A 24,918-nucleotide genomic window follows, 5' to 3' on the forward strand; every position below is an offset into this window, starting at 1 on the left:
ATAAGTTTAGATCCATACATATGCTACCATATTTCCAACAGCTTTCAATGGAATGGTATTTTCTTTTTTAAAAAAATTTTTATTGAGTATAGTTGACATACACTGTTACATTAGTTTCAGTTGTACAACATAGTGATTCAGCTTCTCTATACATCATGCTATGCTCACCACAAATGTAGCTCCCATATGTCACCCTACAACACTATTATAATATCATTGACTATATTCCCTATGCTGTACTTGTCATCCCCATGAATTATTCATTCTATAACTGGAAGCCTGTATCTCTCAGTCCTCTGCCTCCCCACCCCTTCCCTCTGGCAAGCATCAATTTGTTCTCTATATTTACAGGTCTGATTCTGCTTTTTGTTTGTTTATTCATTTGTTTTGTGGAATTATATTTTCTTGGTATTCCACAAAGCCTTCTTTTGGAATACATTCTACCAAGCATTCCTTTTTTAATTTTTAATTGAAATATAGTCAACATACAATATTATATTAGTTTCAAGTATACAACACAGTGATTTGACAATTACATACATTATGAAATGCTCACCATGATAATAAATGTAGTCTCCATCTGTCACCATACACAGTTTTTACAGTATTATTGACTATATTCCTTATACTGTACTTTTAGGTTTTAATAGAATTGTGAGTGATTCTCATCAGTATTATTTTAATACCATCATCATTAATATATAGTTTTTTCATTGTGACTTAAGCATATAGAGGCTTTTTTTTTTTTTTTTAACTTAAGCTATAACATTCTCTAGTTTGGCTCCTTATCTTGCCCTGAACACACATCTTTGAGATGACTGTCTAAACAGAGGTACAGTTTTGTGGATACATAGACTTTCTCCTGTATGACTTTCTCTTTCATGCCCCGGTGGATTTATGGATACTCTGGGAAGATCTGTATTAAGTTTTCCTGGATTCAGATTTCAAATGCTTGTTCTTTGAATGGTTCATAAAGGGTTAGGAGAGAAAAATGCTCCTGCCTCTATACACATTCAAAACTTTGAACTAATTAAATCTGTAGACCTTTCCTTTCTTGTATGGTAAAAAATAAACAGCTGTAAAGTTGAGGCAATTGCTTGATGATATAATTTCTTTAAATAAAGTCTGGGGGCGCCTGGGTGGCTCAGACGGTTAAGCGTCTGCCTTCGGCTCAGGTCATGATCCCAGGGTCCTGGGATCGAGCCCCGCATCGGGCTCCCTGCTGAGCAGGGAGTCTGCTTCTCCCTCTCCCTCTGCCTCTCCCCCTGCTTGTACACTCTCTCTGTCCCTCTGTCAAAAATAAAAATAAAATCTTAAAAAAAAAAAGTCTGGCATCTTGTTAGAATTTCTGCATTACTCCCTAAGGAATATTAAATGCAGTATACAACATAATGTTCAAAGAACACATTTAGCTCCAAGAATAGAGAACCCATGTTGAGGTCTTATTCCTGTCACAAGGGGTTATCCTAGGGACTAGAATTACCTGAAGTCAGAAGCTCTTCCAGTGAGATCTTTATTTAACTTTGTCTTACAAGCATTATGAACTAATATTAAGTACTGGCATTAGGTAACATTTTTGTCAAGAAATCACTAAAAGAGAATCATAGAATGTTGAGGTCAGAAGCAACATTTGAAAACGTTTGGTTTAATATCATCTGTAAATGGGGAATCTTGAGAACAATGGTGCAAAGATACCCATGGAGACAGTGGCAGAATCCAGACCATTGCTCCATTGACAACAGGTAATTGGTCTTGTGTATATACTCACTAATTCAGCTCATGTCAGCAAGCCTATTATGGGTGCTCATGACTGAGCCTATTAAAAGTATCCATAACCCCAGACTTCATTCCTTTTCCACACTGTAATCTCATACTGCTAAATAATGTGCTTTGGTACCTGGATGACTTCCCACCAAGGCAGAATTTTTTGAAAAGTTGATTGGGGGGGGGTGTTGATCTAAGAGATAGATGTGTCACTTGGCTCTCTCTTTTTTTTCTTTCCCATATGTTCATCTGTTTTGTTTCTTTTTTTTTTAAGATTTTATTTATTTGACAGAGAGACACACAGCAAGAGAGGGAACACAAGCAGGGGGAGAGGGAGAGGGAGAAGCAGGCTTCCTGTTGAGCAGGGAGCCCGATGCAGGGCTCGATCCCAGGACCCTGGGATCATGACCTGAGCTGAAGGCAGACGCTTAACAACTGAGCCCCCCAGGTGCCCCATCTGTTTTGTTTCTTAACTTCCACATGAGTGAAATCATATGGTGTTTGTCTTAACCTAATACACTCTAGCACAATCCACATTGTTGCAAAAGGCAAGATTTCATTCTTTTTGATGGCTGTGTAATATTCCACAGTCCTGGGCTATTGGTTCACCCCATTGTTTTGTGTATGCACTGTTTCTGTCATACAAATGCATTCAAGTAGCTTGAAGGGCACTTTCTTTGGGTGTGTCAGAACTGCCTAATATTAAGCAAACATGAATGTTTGAAAAGTACAAAGTTTCTACAGAAGTAAGTAGGGCACTATGTCTGAAAGAAATGTGTGACAAGGTCTAAGAGGACATAGAGGATTTCAGCTCCGTGGTCAGATTTAATTAGCAGATCATTTGCCTCAGAATGACACCATTCTAAAACAATGTGAAGTTTAGTTTGGGCTCTTGGGGAGACTTAAGCCTCTGTATCCCAAAGTCCTACACAGGGGCAATAGATGTAGTCACTGCATACTTGGACTCAGTACTCATATGGTTCCTTACATTACTTTTTATCCTGTACTGTGACTATCTCCACCTCTGTGAGCTTCTTTTGGGCAGAAACTATACATTTCATATCTGTTACCAGAATGTAAAACACTATATGGCCTAGGCAAGGTCCTCAACAAATATACATGAAATGAGGTAATGAACTTCAGAAACCAAGCACTTGTAACTAACTGCATAGTGGAATATGAAAAATGCAAGTGAGTTAGAAAATGTAGTGACCTTCAGAATTAATAACTTTGTAATAAACATTGATTCCCTCTTTTGAATTATTTTGGGGCTACTTTCCCCAAAATTGGATTACATGGCCAAAGAGTATGAAAATTTATCAAAGCATCTGCTGCATACACAGCATTAGGCTATGTTCTATGTAGGAGATGTGAGAGGCTATGGAGCTTATATATTGGGACAATGGATTGATAGGCTTGCCATTGCATACCAACTTAATCACTGTTTTCTAGGTGAGATCTAAAGGAGGATCTCTGCTTCAGGCTCCCAGAAATTGTATTGAATCTGTAGATTACTTGGGTAGTTTGGAAATTTTAACAATATCGAGTCTTTCAATCCATGAGCATGGAATATCTTTCCATTTATTTGTATCTTCTTCAATTTATTTCATTAATGTCTTGTAGTTTTCAGTATACAGGTCTTTCACCTCCTTGATTTAGTTTATTCCTAGGTATTTTTACTTTATTTGGGTGCAAATGGAATTGCTTTCTTTCTATTTTTGATAGTTTATTATTGGTGTATAGAAATGCAACAAAGTTTTGTTTATTGATTTTGTGTCCTGCAACTTTGCTCAATTAGTTTATTAGTTTGGACAGTTTTTTGATGCAATCTTTAGGGTAGTCTATAAATAATATCATGTCATCTGCAAATAGTGCCAGTTTTGCTTCTTTTTGTCCCCAATTTGGGTGCCTTTCATTTCTTTTTCTTTCTTAATTGCTCTGGCTAGGACGTCTAATACTATGCTGAATAAAAGTGGCAAGACTGGGGATCCTTGTCTTGTTCCTGATCATAGAGGAAAAGATTTCAGTTTTTCACTGTTGACTATGTTAACTGGGTTTGTCATATATGGCCTTTATTATGTTGAGGTACATTCTCTCTCTATCCACTTTGTTGAGAATTTTTCTCATAAATGGATTTTGAGTTTTGTCAAATGCATTTGTGCATCTATTGAGAAGGTCATATGATTTTTATTCTTCATTTTGTTAATGTGGTGTATTACATCAACTGATTTGCAGATGTTGAACCATCCTTGCATCTGTGGAATAAATCCCACTTTATCATGGTATATGATCCTTTTAATATATTGTTCAATTCAGCTTGCTAATATTTTGTCGAGGATTATTGTATCTTTCCTCTGATTCTTCATACCACTCTTCTTTTCTTCCATATCTATTTTTATTTTATTTTTTTAATTTTTTATTTTATTTTTATTTTCAAGTTATCATCTTTGCTTCTTTTGGAAAGGTTTTTAAAACCCTATCATCTTTGAGGTAAACTTCCAGATGACTTGGAACAGAGTTGATCTTTTGGACCCTCAGGGTCTAAAATGTAAGGAAGGAAGAGAGGGTATTCACATTTGCTAAGCATGTATCATGTACAAAGCACTATATATCCATTATTTGATTTAATCCCTGAAAGAAATCACTGAGATAGGTATTATTAACCTCATTTTTCACATGAAGAAGTTTGAGGACTAAATAAGTGAAGTGACTTATGCAAAGTCATATAGAATTGGAGGAGTTAAGACTCAAAGCCAGGTCTGTTTGATTCTGTGACCACTGATATACTCTCAAAGAAAATCTCTCCACCATAATTTCCAATAGGCATTTCTTTCTTTGCTGACTCAGAGTGTAAAAGTATCATTCATTTATCAGTGTATTTAATGAGTGTGTTTTTTCTTTTGTTGAGTTGTCTGCATCAAGATAGTTTGTCCAAGGCTACTATAAGCTTCCAGTATTATAGGAATCATTTTCCCTATCTGGCATTGAAATCATCATGATCAGATATATATGTAACAAAAGCAGTGTGTTTTTTCTCATTTCTTCATACACAATCCCATAAGTATGTCACATATGCCTTTTTTTTTTTTGTATTTTTAGTGCATCTCAAATCATACCCCATAAGCCACTACTGATCTTATCTACAAATAAATTTGTTCTGGCCATAGAATATGTAGTCAGATCTGCTGAAGCTCCAGATGTTTTAGGATCAGAAGATTGATTTATCTCAAATCCCTTACTTAGGCAAAATTTTGCCCCAAATCTTGGGCCTGTATGCAAATTTTCACCCATTCATTTCAGACGTAGTTTTAGCTCCTACTCTGTGAAAGGCACCAAAGTGGAGGGTAGGGCCTTGGAGATGAATAAGATATAGTTTCTGCCTTATGGAAGCCACATATTCTAAAGAGCTCCTTTTCCTCCAAAGTAGTAAAATCAGCAGCATAGAGTCAGGGCCTTTTCTTAGATAGTCCTACTTGCAATTCAGGCACTACAGAAGATGTTCTGTCATCTCACCAACATCTTAGGCTAAATACTATCTGCTCTGAAAAAAACAAAACAAAACAAACAAACAAAAAATACTATCTGCTCTGGCTTCTTCTGGCCTCAAGGTATGACTTGGGAACTGACATCTAATTTTGTTTGTGTGTCAATGGTTCCATCCCATTACTTGCATTTCTGTATACTGTTTTTGCTTAACCCTCATCAACTTGATGAGTGTGTTTATAGGGTGGGGAGAAATTATATATATACTCACCCTGCCACAACAATCTTTGGTAGTTTAAAAAGGGCAAAGGAGGAGAGGAGATATTTCTCAGAGCATGGGCAACCTGTAGTCAGCTGATGGTATACATTCTTGCTTCCTATTAGATACCAAGTTTCTGTAGATGAGCCAAGATAAGATTAGGAGTAGACTGAAAGAGGAGGCCCTCAGGTCCCCTGCCTGGGCTTTAACCATAGCAGTTTTTATCTTTTGAATACACAATGACCTCTCTCTTAACTGATCTTGTTGTAAATAACTCTAGATTAAAGACAAGCCCCATTCTCTGTACAAAACATTCTGACTAATGGCCATGCCCTGATGAATACCTGCAACTAGTCAGCTACTCTCTATATGCCCACACAGTTATGGTTTTGTCCCACCAATTCTGTGTTACCTTACCAAGAGTCAGCTGTGTTTTTTCAAAATCTGTTTCTGTTAGTTGCACTTGTTTTTGCAAGTCTAATTTTAGTAAAATTTAATAAAATTATATGAACCAACACAATATGAAGGCAAAAGAATATTGTTTCTACAAAAACTAAGTTACATGCATTTAGGAGACTAATGTTATTGAATTAGATGTAAAAAATTGGGAACAAAATTAAAAACTATCCAAGGAGGATTGTATACTTAGCTTGCTTTGCAAGTGTCGTTAAGTTCTTGCTTCACTTTAAAGAGACTGAAACTAGAAGTCAAAGATAATGCATTAAGGGTAAGGTTTATGCAAGAATGATTACACAGAACTCTATCAACCTGCAGTCAAACAAAGGGTCTCGGCAAAAAAGAAAAAAAAGGGTCTTGGCCCTAAATCAAAAGATTAGCTAAGGAATATATCTTTCATGGAATAAGTCAAAATAGAGTATCCTGAAAAATAAAGTGTTAAGGGTGTGTGTGTGAGAGAGAGAGTGTGTAATGACTTTGCTTTAACTGACTTTTTAAATTAAACATTATCAGATCTTGATTGCATTGGCTTAAAAGGTACTCATCATATGGAGCCCTGCTCAAGATTTTATGTTGAAGAAGAAGACTAAGGAGAAGGAGAAGGAGGAGGAAAAGAAGGAGGAAGAAGAGGAAGAGAATGAGAAGGAGAAGAATCTAATGCTTCTAGTATTTTTTTTAATTTCCAAATTTTTGTAGACTGATACTTTTGTAAAATAAAATAAAATTTTCATGGCAATGTGAAGTTGCTCTACATTTCTAAATGTTCATCTCAATTTCTAAATTTAGCTCAATCTCTCTGCTGACCAGTAACAAATAGTGGTGTGATTAGCATAAGTCTGCAAACTACACTTTGAGTAGCACTGACTATACTATTGTGGTGCTTGTGTAACCACAAAGCCACAAACCCAGCCCTGAAAGTGTCATAAAACAAAGAGATAGGTTCATTCAACCCAGATGGTATAATGCAAGGGATACATTTTAGCAGTACTAGGTGCATGAAAAGCCTGAAGTCTCCTCTGTGATCAAGTGTTCAGATACTACACAGATACAGCATAAAAGGGACCAGGTAACATGTCTTAGCTTCCATACCCACACAAAAATCCAAATATCCTTATGCACCTCAAGCCCTCATATTCATATGTATGTTTAATACCTGATTTTCTTTATGTTTCTCTGGATTTATTTTGGACACCTGGCATCTACCCAGTATGGCATTTTCACAGCCTTCTGTCTCAGAATGTTTTAATCTCAAACAAGTCCTGTATGGTTAATGTGGGTAGCTGGTATGCAGAAGTTACTGTACTGTTCCATGGACTGTATCAGTGGGGCACTAAAGCCCAGAGAGATTATTTGACTCATCTAATATTACTCAACAAGTCAGCATGCGATAAACTAAAACTAAATTTTCTCTTTTGAAAGATGACAATTTTTTTGGTCAGTTTGGCTTACTGAGCACCTACTTTGTTCCAGGCATTATACCCAGCTAGAGATACAAATGTTAATAAAACATAGTACCTGCACCCCACAATGAGCTCAGATCATCTTGGATAACATCAACAAATATCCTGATAATTATAATTCATTGCAATAAATGATGCAATAACAAAATGAAGTTTTACAGGAGCCTAGAAGAGAAAGGAATAATTTTACCTACAGAGATGGGAGAATTATGAAAGAATTCACAGAGAATGTAAGGCTTGAGGTGGAGCCTTTTAAGAGCGTCAAATGTCTGTAGGAAGAAAGTGGAACAGATATTCCAGGGAGAAGATGTAACATGTACAAAGACAAGAGTCATGCAAATCCGTAGACTGCTCAAAGAATGATAAAGTGTTCAGTGTAGCTGGAATGTAGGATGTTCTAAGGATGGTGGGGGAGGGGTTAATGAATGATGGTTCAAACTTCTGACAATATAAATGTGTTCAGGTGGTAGAGGATCTTAAATGCTGAAGAACTTTATCTTCAGTGGGGAACCTCTGCAGGGCTTAGAGCAGGACAAGTGGCGTGATTGTTTTTCTCTTAGCTTGCTTTTCTTCTACTAATACATCTTTTTTCTTGCTTTGTATGTAAGAATGATATGGTATTTTCCTCAAAGAGTTATTGTGAGAATCAAGTTATTGTTTGGAAGTTGTGAACTCTAACATGGTATTATCTATAAGATACATGAGCTATTATCAACTCTTTCCTTCTTTTCTTCCTTCCTTCCTCCCTCCCTCCCTTCCTTCCTTCCTTCCTTCCTTCCTCCCATCCATCAATGACCTAACATGTAGGGTTTGGTAGAGACAAAAGGGAAACACAAACCAAAAATTAGAGAACAATTAGTCAGTACTGACTATACAACCATGAGATTATTCAGAGAAAACTATATGTAAGTGGTAAAAGACTGTGGAATAAAGGAACATTTTTGTTTTGTTTTATTACTGTTGTTGTTTTTAATGGAGAGATGAATCTCATCTAGAGTCTTGGACCTGGATTGGGGGCAGAAATTGGATGAGAAAGAAACTGCCATAGTAGCACAGTAGCCTGAGGCTTTGGACCCTCCATGTGCTAATCCAAGTATAAAAGGTTGATAGAGGTGTCTCTTATGGCAGGGCTCACCATCTCCAGAAAAATGTTTTCTTGCTGAATAGTCTCCTCAGTGATCCTTTCATGGCCTTGTTCCTTAGACTATAGATGAAGGGGTTCATCATGGGAGTTACAATTGTATACATCATGGCAGCTACCTTATCCCTTTCTACTGAGTAGGCAAAAGAGGGAAGAAAGTAGACCCCAATGATGGATCCATGGGAAAGGGCCACAGCTGAGAGATGGGAGCCACAAGTGGAGAATGTTTTCCACTTACCCTTGGCTGAAGGACCCCCAAGTACAGTGCAACAAATAAGGGCATAGGAGACAATAATGAAGGTGAAGGGGATAAAGATAACTGCTCCCCCAATGACTAAGATTGTCAAGTCATTGATTTGAGTGTCTGAGCAAGCAAGCTTTAAAATGGGTTCCAGGTCACAGAAAAAGTGTGGGATTTTTTTTCTGATCACAGATGGTCAAGAGACCCAGCAGACTTAGATTAGTATTGAGACAAGGTTGGAGATGACCCATGGTGTCACTACCAATAAATAGGGCACAACACTTGGGGCTCAGTAATGCAGCATAATGTAATGGGTGACAAATGGCAACATACCAGTCATATGCCATGGCTGCCAAAAGGAAATTGTCCAGGTCCACCAGCAACATAAAAAAGTACATTTGTGTAAGGCATCCTGCAAAGGAGATGGTTGGGCTCTGGCTTTGGATGTCTGCCAACATTTTGGGGATTGTAGTGGTTGTGAAGCAGATGTCAGTGAAGGATAGATTGGCAAGGAAGAAGTACATGGGGCTATGAAGGTGAGCATCATTGATAATAGCCAGGATGATAAGTAAGTTTCCTACCATGGTGACCAGATACATGCACAGAGATAGCATAAAAATGAGCTTCTGCTGTTCAGACCCCACAGTGAGTCCCAGGAGGAAGAATTTGGAAATAGTTCAGTTTCCTTGGTGCATGATTCTGCTGTGTCTAAAAAGGAAAAAATTCAACCTCACTGTAAAATAGTAACAATACAAAAACTGGTCAGAGGACATTATACTAGATTATAGAATTGAATCAAAGTCTTGGAACCAGACAGTACTGGCTCATATTCTCTTCCTACTAAAACACAAGCTCAACAAGGTCATGAATTTTATCTACTATGTTCAATGTTGTAGTCCAGTACTAAAGATGGTGCTTGGCACGTGGTAGGTGCCCAGTAAATATTAGTTGGATTTATATAAGAATGAGCACTAGGTTTTATACTTAACTAATGAATCACTGAACACTACATCAAAAACTAATTATGTACTATACAGTGGCTAACTGAATATAATAAAAAATAATAAAAAATAAAAAAAGAATGAGATTAAATGAAAAAGTTAATATTCTGAATTTACCACTCAATATTTTCATGACCTTGTTATTTGTGCTTTTTCTAAGCCAATTTCATCAATTTCAAAATGTGGAGAATACCCATTTTACAAGGTTTTTTGAGAATTGCAGGGCACATGTCAAATGCCCATGTCTATATTTAACTATTTCTGCACAAATAGTAGCTGCTATTGTTCACTAATTTGGAAAAATCATAGACTCTAAAGGCAAAAAGAAATCTTCAGAGAACATCTGAATTCATTTTAGTGTTCCAGAGACAGAGATGCCACAATCCTCTTCCAGCACCTGATCCAAAATTTTATCCTTTAAGTAATTAACACTTCCTCACATCTTCCTGAAATCGTCTCAGTTTTTACATTTCAAAAAGGAGAAATTAGTCGTCTGAATTAAGTGCTGCTGACATCATGTAAGGATGTCCACTGAATTAAGCTATACAGAGGTAATGTTTAGTGTTCTTAACAAGACCATTTATAGTGGAGTTGATTGGGCATAAGCCAAAGCGAAGAAGATTTAGGGGTAACACTTTAAGACCTAGTGTTTATTTAGGGCTTAATATGTTGTAGACACCTTGCTAAGTGCTTTTTGTGGATTATCTTATTAAATATTCACAACTCTGAATTAAGTAGGGCTACTAAGATGTTCCATTTACAGATGAAGAAATCAAAGATTTTTTTTTAAAGATTTTATTTATTTATTTGAGAGAGAGAATGAGATAGAGAGAGCATGAGAGGGAGGAGGGTCAGAGGGAGAAGCAGACTCCCTGCTGAGCAGGGAGCCCGATGCGGGACTCGATCCCAGGACTCCAGGATCATGACCTGAGCCGAAGGCAGTCGCTTAACCAACTGAGCCACCCAGGCGCCCCGAAGAAATCAAAGATTAAAAAGGTTAAATAACTTGATGAAAATGACATATAGCTGGTGTAGTGGTCAGGATTCTAAGTTCAGTTGGTCTGACTTCAGAGCCCTCTTGCTTAACCACTATGCTATATTGCCACTATACTGCTTATATCTTCACGTTTGTGAAGAGAAAACCTATGTTCTAGGCACATAAGAGCTTGCTGAGCCAAAGTCAAAAGCTAGTAAGTGATGGAGCTAGACTTTGAATCTTGATGCCAGTGTTTTTGCTATATCTGGGTAAGTTTAAATGAGAGCAAATGGGTTTACAAATGAGAAGATTTGTCCTTGCTTATTCCAGTTTGCACCTTATCTACGCTTCTGTGAGATCCGTTTTACACACTTGCTACTTAAAGTTCTACCATGCATCCATACCACCTTCCCAAGCCTAACACAACTGGACTGCCATTGTATAAATTCACGCACTTCTGCTGGTTTGCTGTTTAATGTTGTATTCTCTGAAAAAAAGAGGTTGGCAGCACTAATGAATAGTTGGAGCAAAACTGCAGGAGGAATGTTGCATTTACTTAACAACACAATTTTTCCCAAGTACTATAGCAGTACTCATTTGCATACTAACAAATAAATGTGCTAATTATAAACCACGCAGGATCAGGTCTGGTGGGACCTCTGCTAGGCAACATTTAGTCATTTCATATGTACAGAATGTACTGAAAATAATAAAGTGGCATATTATTATGTACATGTAATTTAGGCTTTTCACTAATGCAAATTGTATTAGCAAAGTTTGACAGTCCACGTTTCTGATTTGTCCTTCTAGGCACCATATAAGCTAGTTCCATTTAACTGCTTGTTCTCTCTTCTCCTCAAGCTGGCACCATATTTTCCATCCAAACACTTAAGTATCTTCAGTCTTTCAACCTTTATATCCAAGTCACTAATTTGGCACAATACTCCTGCAGTAAATGTGGGGACTAAATGTTTATGTATTTAGGTTGGGGTCCCCCTCCTATGGAACTTACCCAGACGTTTTGTGGCTATTTCCAAAGCTATTCCAGAAAGAAACAGTTCCACTACCTCCACATAAAAAAATCACTGATTTTTTCAGCCATGGATGTGAAGCTTTCCTCCTAAAATAGAAAAAGAGAAGAGGGCTGGAATAAGAATTGAAAACCTCAACTGGTGGTAGTGTTTCTGCTGCTGTATTTAGAAAAGGATCACCCTAGGGCTCAAGGCAATCCTCTAGGCTCCTTATTAGAAACCATTCTCAATTCCATCCTCTATGGACCAAGTCCTCCCTACTGTGATATATTGGTATTCACTGATTTCTTGGGAATATATATATATAAACATTATATATATATATATAATATATTTCCTATATATATCCCATAATATACATATATGTACAAAATCCATACATATACATAAATAATGTGTATATATGTGTGATTATATACCGTGTGTATACATATATATATGCAGTGTGTGTGTATATGTGTATATATATATATTTTTTCAAACCTCATGTCCCTGTTGTATTTTCACTCTAGTTAGAAAATGAAAATATCAACTACTTTTGAAGAAAAACTTCACCTTCCCTCATACCTAATAGTTGCCTTTTGCATCTCCATGTAATCCAATAACAAACAGACTCAGGTGATATTTGGAGAGGAGTAATAATGAAAGCAACACTAGAGTGCTTATTACTTGTCAGGCACTGTTTTAAGCCCCTCATGTATATTAATTTAATTAATTTTTTAAAAGATTTTATTTATTTATTTATTTATTGGAGAGAGAGAGTGTGCACACATGAGCGGGGGAAGGGCAAAAAGAGAGAGAGAGAAGTTCAAGCACACTCCATGCTGAGCGCTGAGCCCCATGTGGGGCTTGAACCCACGATCCTGAGATCATGACTTCAGCCCAAACCAAGAGTTGGATGCTTAACTGACCAAGCCACCCAGGTGCCCCTTAACTCAATTAATTTTTATAATAAAACTGAGGGAGGTAAAAATATGATCTCCTTTTTCACAGATGAGGAAACTGAAAAAAAAAGTGATTTGCACATTGTCATAAACTAGTTGATGGTAGAGCCAAGGTTCTTACCAGAAACTCTTGCTCATGCTCTTTCTTAACTACTGCATTACACTATCTCCTAGTAATCATGGGGGAGCTCTAGAAAAAGAAGGCATTCTGGGAAATTGGCAAAAAATGATCTTTTCAAACTTCTCTCCTGTCATTCTCCCTCTCCTGAATCCTGGCAGAATTTCTCACTGCCTATTCAACTCTACCTCCAAACCTAGAGACTATGTACATTTCAGCTACCCTCTTTTTTTCTTAATGTTATCATGGAGGGATAACCTTCCTTTTAATAAAAGCCAATCCTTTCATCTATATTCTGGATCCCTTCCCCTTTTGCTTTCCTAGGAGATTTATGCCATCAGTTGACTTCTTTCCTGTATCTTCAAGCAATCCTTCTCTACTGGATTCTTTTTTCAGCTTTTAAACATATTATAGTCTCCTATGTTCAAACAAACAAGTGAACCGCCCTGGATCCCTTAGCCCTCTCAGTTACTGAACAATCTCACTCCTTCCATCAAACACAAATTTCTTGAATTGTCTACATTTCTGTCTCCATTTCTTCACCTCGACCCACTCCAATCTGTCTTCTGCCCCACACGACTCCACTGAAATAGCTCTTGATAAGGTCACAATGACACCCATGATGCTAAATTCATCCCTCTTGGCAATTCAACAGCATTCATCTCAGATGATCGCCTTCTTTCTTGATATACCCTCTTTCCTTGGATTTTGAGAACCTCACTCCCCTGCTTTTCCTTATATTTCTCTGACCATTCTTTCTCCATCTCCTTTTGTGGCTTCTCCATATAACATTTAAATGTTTGTTGTGATGTCACAGAGTTTTTCTTTGCTCATTCTATTCTCTCCCTGAAATAAAATCATCCACTTTCATGACTTCAATAACCATCTTTATGTTGATGATTCTGTTTCTTATCCTTAATTTAACTCTCTCTTCTGAGTTCCAGAACCATGCACCTATTTTTAATATTCACTTGTATATCTCATAAGCACCTTAAATTCAGTATTTCCAAAATAAAACTCATTATCTACCCACCCCATTGCCTAAAACCAATTTTGACCCTCCTCTATTATTCCTTACCTCAATAAAATATAGCATTATTAATTTTTATCATTTTGAAACTTCCCATCTTTCTTAAGATCCCATTATTTAAGTCCTGTAGATTTCTGATCTTAAATATCACTCAAATGTATCTACTTCTTTTTATCATCCTATTCCAGGCCATTAACATGTCTCTGTATCTAATTTGTTCCCTCTGAATAGTCCCAGGCTAATACTTTTTAGTGACTTCCTATTCTTCTTACTTTAAGGTCCAGAATTATTATTTTTTTCTTCTCAGAGACCCACTTTATTCAGTTCTGTACATATGGGGACATTGGCACAAGCCCAATCCATCTTAGCTTGTATCACCCTGTGGAGAATAAAGCATAAGGTCCACAATTATTAATGTAACCTACAATGCTTGGCCTTCTCCTGAATTCCCATTATGTGCTCTCCTTCTTTCAGTTCCTTGAAACCCCCAAGTTCTTCCTTGCCTCACTGTTTTTTTCATATGCTCATATTCTCTGTCTGGAAGGTAATACCTTCTACATGGGGCTAACTCATATTCCTACTTCAGGCCTCAATTTAAATACTTTTTATTCAGGTAGACCTTCTCTGACCTCTCAAGTCTATGTCAGATCCTTGCAGTGACATCCTATAGCCACCTGTATTTCCCCTATAAAAAGTATTTATTGGAACTACTTATCCCTCCTATTATCTTATAAATTCTATGAGGACAGGGGCCATATCTATCTTCTTCTATATTCCCAATGCTTAGCAAAGTGCATGACAAGTAGTTGGTACTCAAAAATTTGTGAATGATTGAATTAATGGGAGAATAGAAATTATATATAGAACAATTAATTTGGCTTGGCAGTAGGGGTCATGGAAGAATTTAAAGAGAAAATGACTTTTTAGATAAGTCTTGAAGAATAAACAGCAATTTGAAGCACTATTGTAAAGATATAGAGGAGAAAAGTGTGAGGCCTCAAAGTACATGATGTGTGCAGTAACTTAGAGCTGTCTGGTATGGCTGTAGTACAGGAGAGAATCGTAGAAGGTAGTAGGTTGGGCATAACTGTGAAGGTCTTTGTGTGTACCATCTGATTAATGATGTTTGGCAGCAGCATCTAAGAGAAACAGCAAGCATGATTTTGTGTTGTGGAAGATCCAGAGTTCAGAGCAGACTGACAATTACCAGGGAAGGACTAAAATCAGAAGTACTTGGCAAAATGGCTATAAATAAGTATTCCTTTACTTTTTGGCTCCACTTTGTTTGGAGGCTCCCTAGAGACCTGTATCCCTATTTCTAGTGACCAGAGAGTATGTGTGGAGCCTGCCTGACAAGAGAAATGGCTGAGCATACTGAGAAATGAGGAATCGTGTCCTCCTCTTGCAGATGGAATCCCCAGGCCAGTGGAAAAATGGTGTCTCTTCATGACCATTTTGTGATCCTTTTTCAGTTTGGTAAATCACATCACGACATGTATTGGATTTTACATTTTTTCAGGAGCGTTGGACTTTCCTAGAGGAGATCTGTAAGTCTTTAGGCAATTGGTATGCAGTATAGTAATGTCTGATTTTTTAAAGGGGCATATTTGGAAACAGAGTACAATGACACTGACCTTTTCTCTGAGTGGCTGTTTTTGCAAACATCATAGCAAATACGTTCAGGAATTGCTCATTCATGGGAGCTGTTCAGGAGCAGGGGAAGGGAAGTGCCCTGGGAATTGACAACAGCAGCAAAGCAGTACAGAAAAGAGCAGAGAGGCTCAGACATGATGAATAGGGTCATTTTTTGCTGTGAAAAGATTGATGCTTCCTTATCTGGAGGATGGACCCATATACTCTTAAACTTTTGGTTGAATATTTGTTTGTTTGTTTTGACACAGAGGATCATAAACATGGCCATTGTTTTGGTCTCACTTCTATTTTCAACTACCTAAGTGTCTGGATAGTAGTTTTATCCTCTGTAAAATGAGGGGGTTAGACTAAATTTTCTCTATACTCAATTCCCACTCTGACATTTGACAATTCTATGATTTCTAGTTGGGTACATTTATACGTATTGTGGTGGAAATGTGATTGTATATGACTAGAAGATGGGTAGTAGAAATAGTACAATTTCTTCTCAATGAACACAGTGGGTTTTGTGTACGTGTTTTGATGTATAATTCATGAAGTTTCTAAATTTCCCACTTGGAGAGAGAGTTCGTGACAATAAAATTACATTCTGCCTAATCATTTCGCCTATGTTGTGTGTGTGGGTAGGGGGTTTATTACAAAAGGGTGTGTGTTAGCTAAGAAGGGTTATCTGAAGGTAATTGTAGAAGTAGGCTTCTGTTTAAGATGAGGAAATAGGAGAAAGAGAAGAAAAAGATTAAGCATAGCTTTAAGTAACCTACTTAATAAAAGTTTTTGAAAAACACTAGAAAGAGTTATCAGCTTGTCAACTAAATCAGAGCCAATCTCTGCTTATGCCTTCATTGGAAACCTCTTCAAGATGGACACCCAGACTATCCATTTATTCATTGTTTCACTAATGGGAGAAGGAGGCAGTATGAAAACTCTTCTTCAGGATTAAGGAAGAGGAAATGAAGTGAGAGAAGCAGCCCATAGGTTTCCTCCCTCTCATCCAGTTGGCAGAGAATGTTCGAGGATCCAGTAAATTCTCTCTTGCCTTCTTCTCTTCCTCCCCCACAAACATCACTAGCAGCAAGAAAAAAAAAAAAAAAGGAAACACTGAGAGGAGTGGGAGAGCAAGGGCTAGATTACCTATGGCGTTCCTGCTCCATCCAATTATCAGCTTTATCAAGGTTTTGTTGGCAGTTACATAAGGGAGACATTGGGACATAGAAGGACTGTTGAAGGGAGGTCGGGGGGAGATACGTGGGCATCAAATTTTAACCACTTAGCTACTATCATTGCAGAGAATCATAGCAGATGTCACATTTTACTATTCAGCATGCTATATTTGGTGCATGAGCCATATCCTTAGCTTTTATGCTTCCTCATAATATTAGATTGTTGTGTCTGTGAAAAGAAATGTAAGAAAGTAAAATTTAGAACATATAAAACACAGGTATTGAAGACCATACTCAGACACAGCTATATGGAACCCACAAGTTTGTTAGGGAGAACGCACACTTGCACGGTGACAACTCTGAATACCAAAGTAGTGTTTTCAAAGCAACAACTTAACAAGGGTAAACAATAGAGTGCAAAGTGGAGTAATTGAATAGTCAGAGTTAGGTGGGTTTTTATCATAAAAGGTTGCTTGGAGAACATGAGTTTTGGGAAGGTGACACCCATAACTGCTTCATAATCAGTAGATCACTGGGACTATTTTCTAGTCAATGCTTCAATCTTAGTAGTAATCTTGATATTTTCAACTCTGGTATGGAATTACTGGTCTATGTTAGGTAATATTTATTGTCATGTGGGTCTTAGAGAGCACGCTGTCCTTGAAGACAGCTAGCAGGAGAACAAGGTGCTTGCAAGTTTCTAATTGGCCTGGGAAGGGATAAAATTTGCCACCTGAAGTGCCAAGGGAACAAGTACATAATGTACTTCTTCCTTAATGAAATTCAAGGTTGGTGGAGGAAGGGTTCTCCCTGATTTTCAGTTACTTAATAGAATGTCCAGGAAGATGGAATTGAACAGTGAAATACAGACTAAGGGTCACAGTGACCCAGTATTTTAGCAGCCCTTAAATATCTGTTGAATTCTCTTAGAACCAACCTGAGGCATGGGTCTCTTAGGACAATAGCTAAGCCTGTAGAGGGAAAAGGTTTTTGTTAGGATACAAGAGTTCTGTGTCTCAATTCTGGCTTGAAATCTTATTTTCAGAGTGACTTTGAACATATTAATTCCCTAAGATAGATATTGGATTTATTAAACACAAAGGAATTCCTTTTCTGTCTATGAAACTTGATCTCATCAGATGACTTTAGAGTACAATAATCTTTATATTTATCACATGGTGGTTTGGAACGGTGGGAGGATGGAGAGGGAACTGCTGGAAGTTGGATAATTGTAAATGTATGAGTGCTTTAGTGAGCTCCACAGATAGATAAATCTGGAAGGGAATATGATCATAGACTCTATTCACTCAACTGTATATCATCTAGCAGGCCTGCCTGACCCTTTGCCTCTTTTCTCTGCAAGTTTCAATACTGCTATGGACTGAATTGTGTCCCCCTACCCCTGAAAATTCTTATACTCTCTTCAAAAGAAGAGATACCAGAGAGTGCTCTCCCCCTGTATGTGAGAACACAAGAAGAAAGTGGTTGTTTGCAAGCCAGGAAGAGTGTTCTCACTAGAAATCAACCATGCTGGCACCTTGGTCTTGCACTTCCAGTTTCTAGAGCTGGGAGAAAATAAATTTCTGTTGTTTAATTTACCCAGTGGTATTTTGTTACAGCAGCCTGAGCAGACTAAGATAATTACTATCTCCTAAACAGGACCTGCCATGTGATCTGTAAAGAAAGGAAATCTAATGCCAATTTCTTGAGTTTATATTCTTGAGAATCCGTTAGAGCCCAGATCTTCAGGGGTTGGGTAATACAAGTTATTTGTTGCATTGTTATAGTGAGAAACTGGCCTTGACTACCCTCCTTTGCATCAAAACAACCCTCCCTTTCTTGCACATACACACTTCATTTCACAGCGTTTGTGTATTTCTTCCTCATTAGTGTTTCTTTTCTCTATGTTTGCTACTCCTCTAGTCATGGACACAAAGAAACTGGAGAACATCACACCAGTGTTCAAAACTATTGGTTTCTCTTCAGGTGTGACCTTGATGAGCCTGTTTATTATTTTTTCCTCATCCATGGCTTACCTTTTAGATTCCTTAATATATGGCCACTAACCAAGTGTATCTGCAACTATATTCTGTTATTGTGTTAAGAACTATGAACTCTTTGTGGTTAATCCATTAATAAATTCAGGCAATATTTACTGAGCATCTATGACATGCTTCTGTTCTAGATGCTGAAATACAGTGATAAACAAGAAAGGCAAAAGTATTTTTTGCCTATATAGAGCTTACCTTTAGTGGGGGAAGACGGATAATAAATATATAGAGAAATGAATTTTAAAACATAACTTTAGGTGGGAATAGCTTCTGTGAATAAAATGGAGTGGAAAATTGTTGGGTCAGTGACCACCTTACATAAGTTGACTAGGGAATTTTCCTCCAGGGAAGTGACAAATGAGCTGAGAACTAAAGTGGTGAGTGATGAGAAAGACCTAGAGAATTGTAGGTAGACTAGTGCAAAAGACCTAAGTTGGAAATGTATGGGACATATACACAGACCACAAAGAAAATCACTGTGGCTGGAAGTAGTGAGAGACACAGATGACGATGTCAAAAGATATTTAGGGGCCGTATTATGGGGAATCCAGAAGGCTATGGTGAAAAGCTTGGATTTAATCTTGGATGCAGTGGAAAGCAATTGAGGGGGTTAAGAAAGGAAGAAAGGGGTCTGATTAACACTTTGCAAAGATGCCTCTGGGTGCTGTCTGGAGGATGGGCTATAGGGAGCCAGAGTGAAGGCAGAAAGCCCAATTATAGGCTATTGTAGTACTCCAAGAGAAAGATAATAGTGGATTGAGCTAAGATGGTACAGTGGAGGTAGAGAGAAGTTTTTGGATACTGGATGTCCTTTTATTATTTTTTTCTTTATACATAAGTTTTTATTTCTCTTGGGCAAATACCTAGGAGTGGGATTCCTGAATTATATGGTAAGCATATGTCCAACTATATTAGAAACTGCCATGCTGTTTTCTAAAGTAGCTATGAGATCTTGTATTTTCACCAGGATGTATGTGTTTTTTGTTTTTGTTTTTTTTTACTTTAAGAGAATTTAATAAAAGATTTATAAAGGTGTGGGCAGGGTTAAAGGAAATAACAAGGGATGATGAAGTACCTACATACTTAGAAAGCCACTGCCAAACCATATTTATCTGGCATTTCTATTCTATTTTCTGTATCTCTAATTATTCCTTGCCAGTGCAAATATTTAAAGTTATTTTTCCCAAAGACTAGTATGATAACAATATTAAGGACAAAGAGTTATAACTATTACCATGCACCAGGCACTCTCCTAAGCACTTTACATATATTAATTCATTTAATCCTCATGACAAACCTATGACAAATTAGCCTTCCTGCTGTAAAGTGATATAGGTTTTTTTTTTTTTAGTGTTCAATGATTCATTTTTTGCGTATAACACCCAGTGCTCCATGCAGTACGTGCCCTCCTTAATACACATCACCTGGCTAACCCATCCCCCCACCCCACCCCCAAAACCTTCAGATTGTTTCCCGGAGTCCATAGTCTCTCATGGTTCATCTCCCCCTCTGATTTCCTCCCCTTTCAGTTTTCCCTTCCTTCCCCTAATGTCCTCCATGCTATTCCTTATGTTCCACATATGAGTGAAACCATATGAAAATTGTCTTTCTCTGCTTGACTTATTTCACTTAATATAATCCCTTCCAGTTCCATCCATGTCCATGCAAATGGTGAGTATTTATCCTTTCTTATGGCTGAGTAATATTCCATTGTGTATATGAACCACATCTTCTTTATCATTCATCTGTTGAAAGGCATCTCAGCCCCTTCCACAGTTTGGCTTTTGTGGACATTGCTGCTATTAACATTGGGGTGCATGTGGCCCTTCTTTTCACTACATCTGTGTCTTTGGGGTAAATACCCAGGAGTGCAATTGCTGGGTCATAGGGTAGCTCTATTTTTAATTTTTTGAGAAACCTCCCTACTGTTTTCCAAAGTGGCTGTACCAGCTTGCATTCCCACCAACAGTGTAAGAGGGTTCCCCTTTCTCCACATCCTCTCCAACATTTGTTGTTTCCTGCCTTGTTAATTTTTGCCATTCTAACTGGTGTAAGGTGGTATCTCAATGTAGTTTTGATTTAAATTTCCCTGATGGCTAATGATGTTGAACATTTTTTCATATGTCTGATATCCTTTTAGAGTAGAGCAGGCAGCATTCAGTGGATTGGATATAGTGGTTTATGCAATGCTATGATTATGGCCATCTCTATGGCCCTTACTCTTTGCTTTCTTACTCAACTTCTGTCATTCAGATATAATCTCTTGGTCTCCAGTGTTCTTATTATTTCAATGTGGTATGCCTTAGTGTGCATCTATTTTACATCAGTTTTGCTGGGTATTCAATTGCCCCTTTTAGTCTGGAAATTATTTCTTTTTTTAAATTTTTTTAATTTTTTAATTTTATTATGTTATGTTAATCACCATACATTACATCATTAGTTTTTGAGGTAGTGTTCCATGATTCATTGTTTGCGTGTAACTCCCAGTGCTCCATTCAGTACATGCCTTCTTTAATACCCATCACCAGGCTAACCCATCCCCCCACCTCCTCCCCTCTAGAACCCTCAGTTTGTTTCTCAGAGTCCATAGTCTCATGGTTTGTCTCCCCCACCGATTTCCCTCCCTTCATTTCTCCCTTCCTACTATCTTCTTTTTTTTTTTTTAACATATAATGTATTATTTGTTTCAGAGGTACAGGTCTGTGATTCAGCAGTCTTACACAATTCACAGCACTCACCATAGCACATACCCTCCCCAGTGTCTATCACCCAGCTACCCCATCCCTCCCACCCCCTGCCACTCCAATACTGCTCAGTTTGTTTCCTGAGATAATTCCTCATATCAGTGAGGTCATATGATACATGTCTTTCTCTGATTGACTTATTTCGTTCAGCATAACACCCTCCAGTTCCATCCACGTCTTTGCAAATGGCAAGATTTCATTCCTTTTGATGGCTGCATAATATTCCATTGTATATATATACACCACTTCTTCTTTATCCATTCATCTGCCAATGGACATCTTGGCTCTTTCCATAGTTTGGCTATTGTGGACATTGCTGCTATAAACATCGGGGTGCATGTACCCCTTTGCATCCCTACATTTGTATCTTTGGGGTAAATACCCAGTAGTGCAATTGCTGGGTCATATGGTAGCCCTATTTTCAACTTTTTGAGGAACCTCCAAACTGTTTTCCAGAGTGGCTGCACCACCTTGCATTCCCACCAACGGTGTAGGAGGGGTCCCCTTTCTCCGCATCCTCACCAACATCTGTTGTTTCCTGACTTGTTAATTTTAGGCATTCTGACTGGTGTGAGGTGGTATCTCACTGAGGTTTTGACTTGGATTTCCCTGATGCTGAGTGATGTTGAGCACTTTTTCATGTGTCTGTTGGCCATTTAGATGTCTTCTTTGGAAAAATGTCTGTTCATGTCTTCTGCCCATTTCTTGATGGGATCATTTGTTCTTTGGGTGTTGAGTTTGATGAGTTCTTTATAGATTTTAGATACTAGCCCTTTATCTGATATGTCATTTGCAAATATCTTCTCCCATTCTGTCAGTTGTCTTTTGGTTTTGTTGACTGTTTCTTTTGCTGTGCAAAACCTTTTTATCTCGGTGAAGTCCCAATAGTTCATTTTTGCCCTTGCTTCCCTTGCCTTTGGCGATGTTTCTAGGAAGAAGTTGCTGTGGCTGAGGTCGAAGAAGTTGCTGCCTGTGTTCTCCTTTAGGATTTTGATAGATTCCTGTCTCACATTGAGGTCTTTCATCCATTTAGATTTATCTTTGTGTATGGTGTAAGAGAATGGTCGAGTTTCAGTCTTCTGTATATAGCTGTCCAATTTTCCCAACACCATTTATTGAAGAGACTGTCTTTTTTCCATTGGATATTTTTTTTCTGCTTTGTCGAAGATGAGTTGACCATAGAGTTGAGGGTCCATTTCTGGGCTCCCTATTCTGTTCCATTGATCTATGTTTCTGTTTTTGTGCCAGTACCATGCTGTCTTGGTGATCACAGCTTTGTAATACAGCTTGAAATCAGGCAACCAATAACCAGTAACGAGATTGAAGCAGTGATCAAAAACCTCCCAAGAAAGAAGAGTCCAGGACCTGATGGATTTCCTGGGAATTCTACCAAACATTCAAAGAAGCAATAACACCTATTCTCCTGAAGCTGTTTCAAAAAATAGGAACAGAAGGAAAACTTCCAGACTCATTCTATGAAGCCAACATTACCTTGATCCCAAAACCAGGCAAAGACTCCATCAAAAAGGAGAATTTCAGACCAGTATCCCTGATGAATATGGATGCCAAAATTCTCAACAAGATCCTAGCTAATAGGATCCAACAGTACATTAAAAGGATTACCTATCAAATTATTTTTTTGATAATTTCTTCCTCATTTTCTCTGTTCTCTTTTAGGAAAATCCATCACTGCTATGTTGGAACTCCTGTTTTGAACTTCTAAATTAAAATTTTTTCCCCTTTTTTCTATCTCTGTTTCTTTGGTTTAGTTTTTGTGAGAATTCCTCAACTTCATTTTCCACTACCGCTATTGAAGTTTTATTTCTGTTGTCTCTTAAAATATCCAAGAACTCTTTTACTTAATGTTTATTTTTTCTAGTTGCTATTCTTGTTTAATGACTACAATATCTTCTTTTATATTTCTGATGATCGTAATGGTTTTGAAAGTTCTCCTCTCTCTGATATATGTTTCCCCTAAGTTATTTTTTCTTAACTTTTTGTTTTGATCTCTTCCTTTTATGATAGACTTTTAAAAAATTATGTCTTAGGGTCCTTGTATGTTTGGTTATATTTGAGTGGGACACAAAAAAGCTGATTAAAAGTTTTTGTCATGGAGGGCCTTATTATAGGATGATTTGGCTGGATCCCCTCTGTTGGTGAACTCCTAATTATTTTTAGATAATTTTCTATAAGGCTGATCAGATTCTCTCAGAAAATAATCTTCCAATCTTCTACCTGGGGCAAGCCTTGGCTGCAGGTTTCTGGGAACTAAACAGGAAAGAGGGCTGGTGGTCTCAACATACAGTAGATAGCTAGATCACACACTGAGTTCTAGCTGAGATACCCAGTCCAAACACTTCGTATTTTAATGATCAGAATAAGTTTCTACTCTTTGGTAAGAGGGAAGTATGTAGGGGAATTACCCTGCTGTAAAGAAAAGAGGAGGGGATTTGGAGGCTTAATTGCTCCGTAAACCATCTTTCAACAAATTCCCATGTTTTCAGCTCCACTTTCACCCTCACTTATAGAAGTACCCAATGGTGACTGGATGCTGCCAGTTTTTGAGCCTCTTGGGAGATTATTGGTGCAAATTGTATTGTTCATTTTCTCACTGTTGGTTTAGGATTCAGGTTTCTTGGGTCTCCCAGTCACTTAATAGTTGCTTTTTTGCTTTCCTTTTCCTAAAACGCTTTTCATACTGTTTCATGTTTGTTTTTCCTTATGGGTTTATGCCTCTAAAATAGTTTATTTTGTGTCATTTATACATAAATGTGAATGTCTAATCCATTGCATTTAACTGAAAACCCTTCTTTATTTTTTATCATGACATTTAATGTGTTTATTTTGTAGCACTTCTATTATATTACATATTTATATATTTGCTTATTATATGTCTCCATCCACAAGTATGCTTGCTTCATGAAAATAGGGATATTGTCTATCTTGTTCACTATGCATCCCTAGTGCCTAGGACATAATAGACACTCAGTAAGTATTTACTGCATAAATTAATCTGACTTATTTTATTAATTAAAAATGACATTTATAGTCATAGCATCTGATAGTGGTTGTGGTGAAAAAAATGAAAATAATTATATAACAAATTAGTCAGATCAAAATGGGAGAATTAGATACTCAAGGAAAAACAATATATAAGACAAGACACATAATAGCACAAGCGTATTTTACTGAAAAACCAATATATTTTCAACTTTATAATGTTACATTTTGTTCATAGTGGGCTGCCTCTGAAACATGTCTATGAACTTAAACTCATTGAGTCTTAGAAGTGGGGAAAAAACTGTAAATTATTCAGTTTAATATCTTGTTTTACAGATAAGGAAACTGAGGATGAGAAAGGTGGAGTTATTAGCCAAATATCAGAAAGGTAGTTAGTGGCAGAGCT

General features: G+C 37.4%; 1 protein-coding gene across 1 annotated transcript in view; it reads right to left on the minus strand.

Moving 5' to 3' along the window:
* LOC123323424 (olfactory receptor 1468-like) overlaps positions 1-9,475 on the minus strand; it is a gene marked incomplete at its 5' end in the record, with an annotated part of 20,194 nt that extends 10,719 nt beyond the window's left edge. The window contains 2 exon segments of the mRNA XM_044911923.1: positions 8,802-9,017; positions 9,064-9,475. Coding sequence (XP_044767858.1) covers positions 8,802-9,017; positions 9,064-9,475 — 628 coding nt within the window.
* Between the last annotated feature and the right edge of the window lie 15,443 nt (positions 9,476-24,918).

Source organism: Neomonachus schauinslandi, chromosome X (genome assembly GCF_002201575.2).
Source record: "Neomonachus schauinslandi chromosome X, ASM220157v2, whole genome shotgun sequence".
Lineage (NCBI taxonomy): Eukaryota > Metazoa > Chordata > Mammalia > Carnivora > Phocidae > Neomonachus > Neomonachus schauinslandi.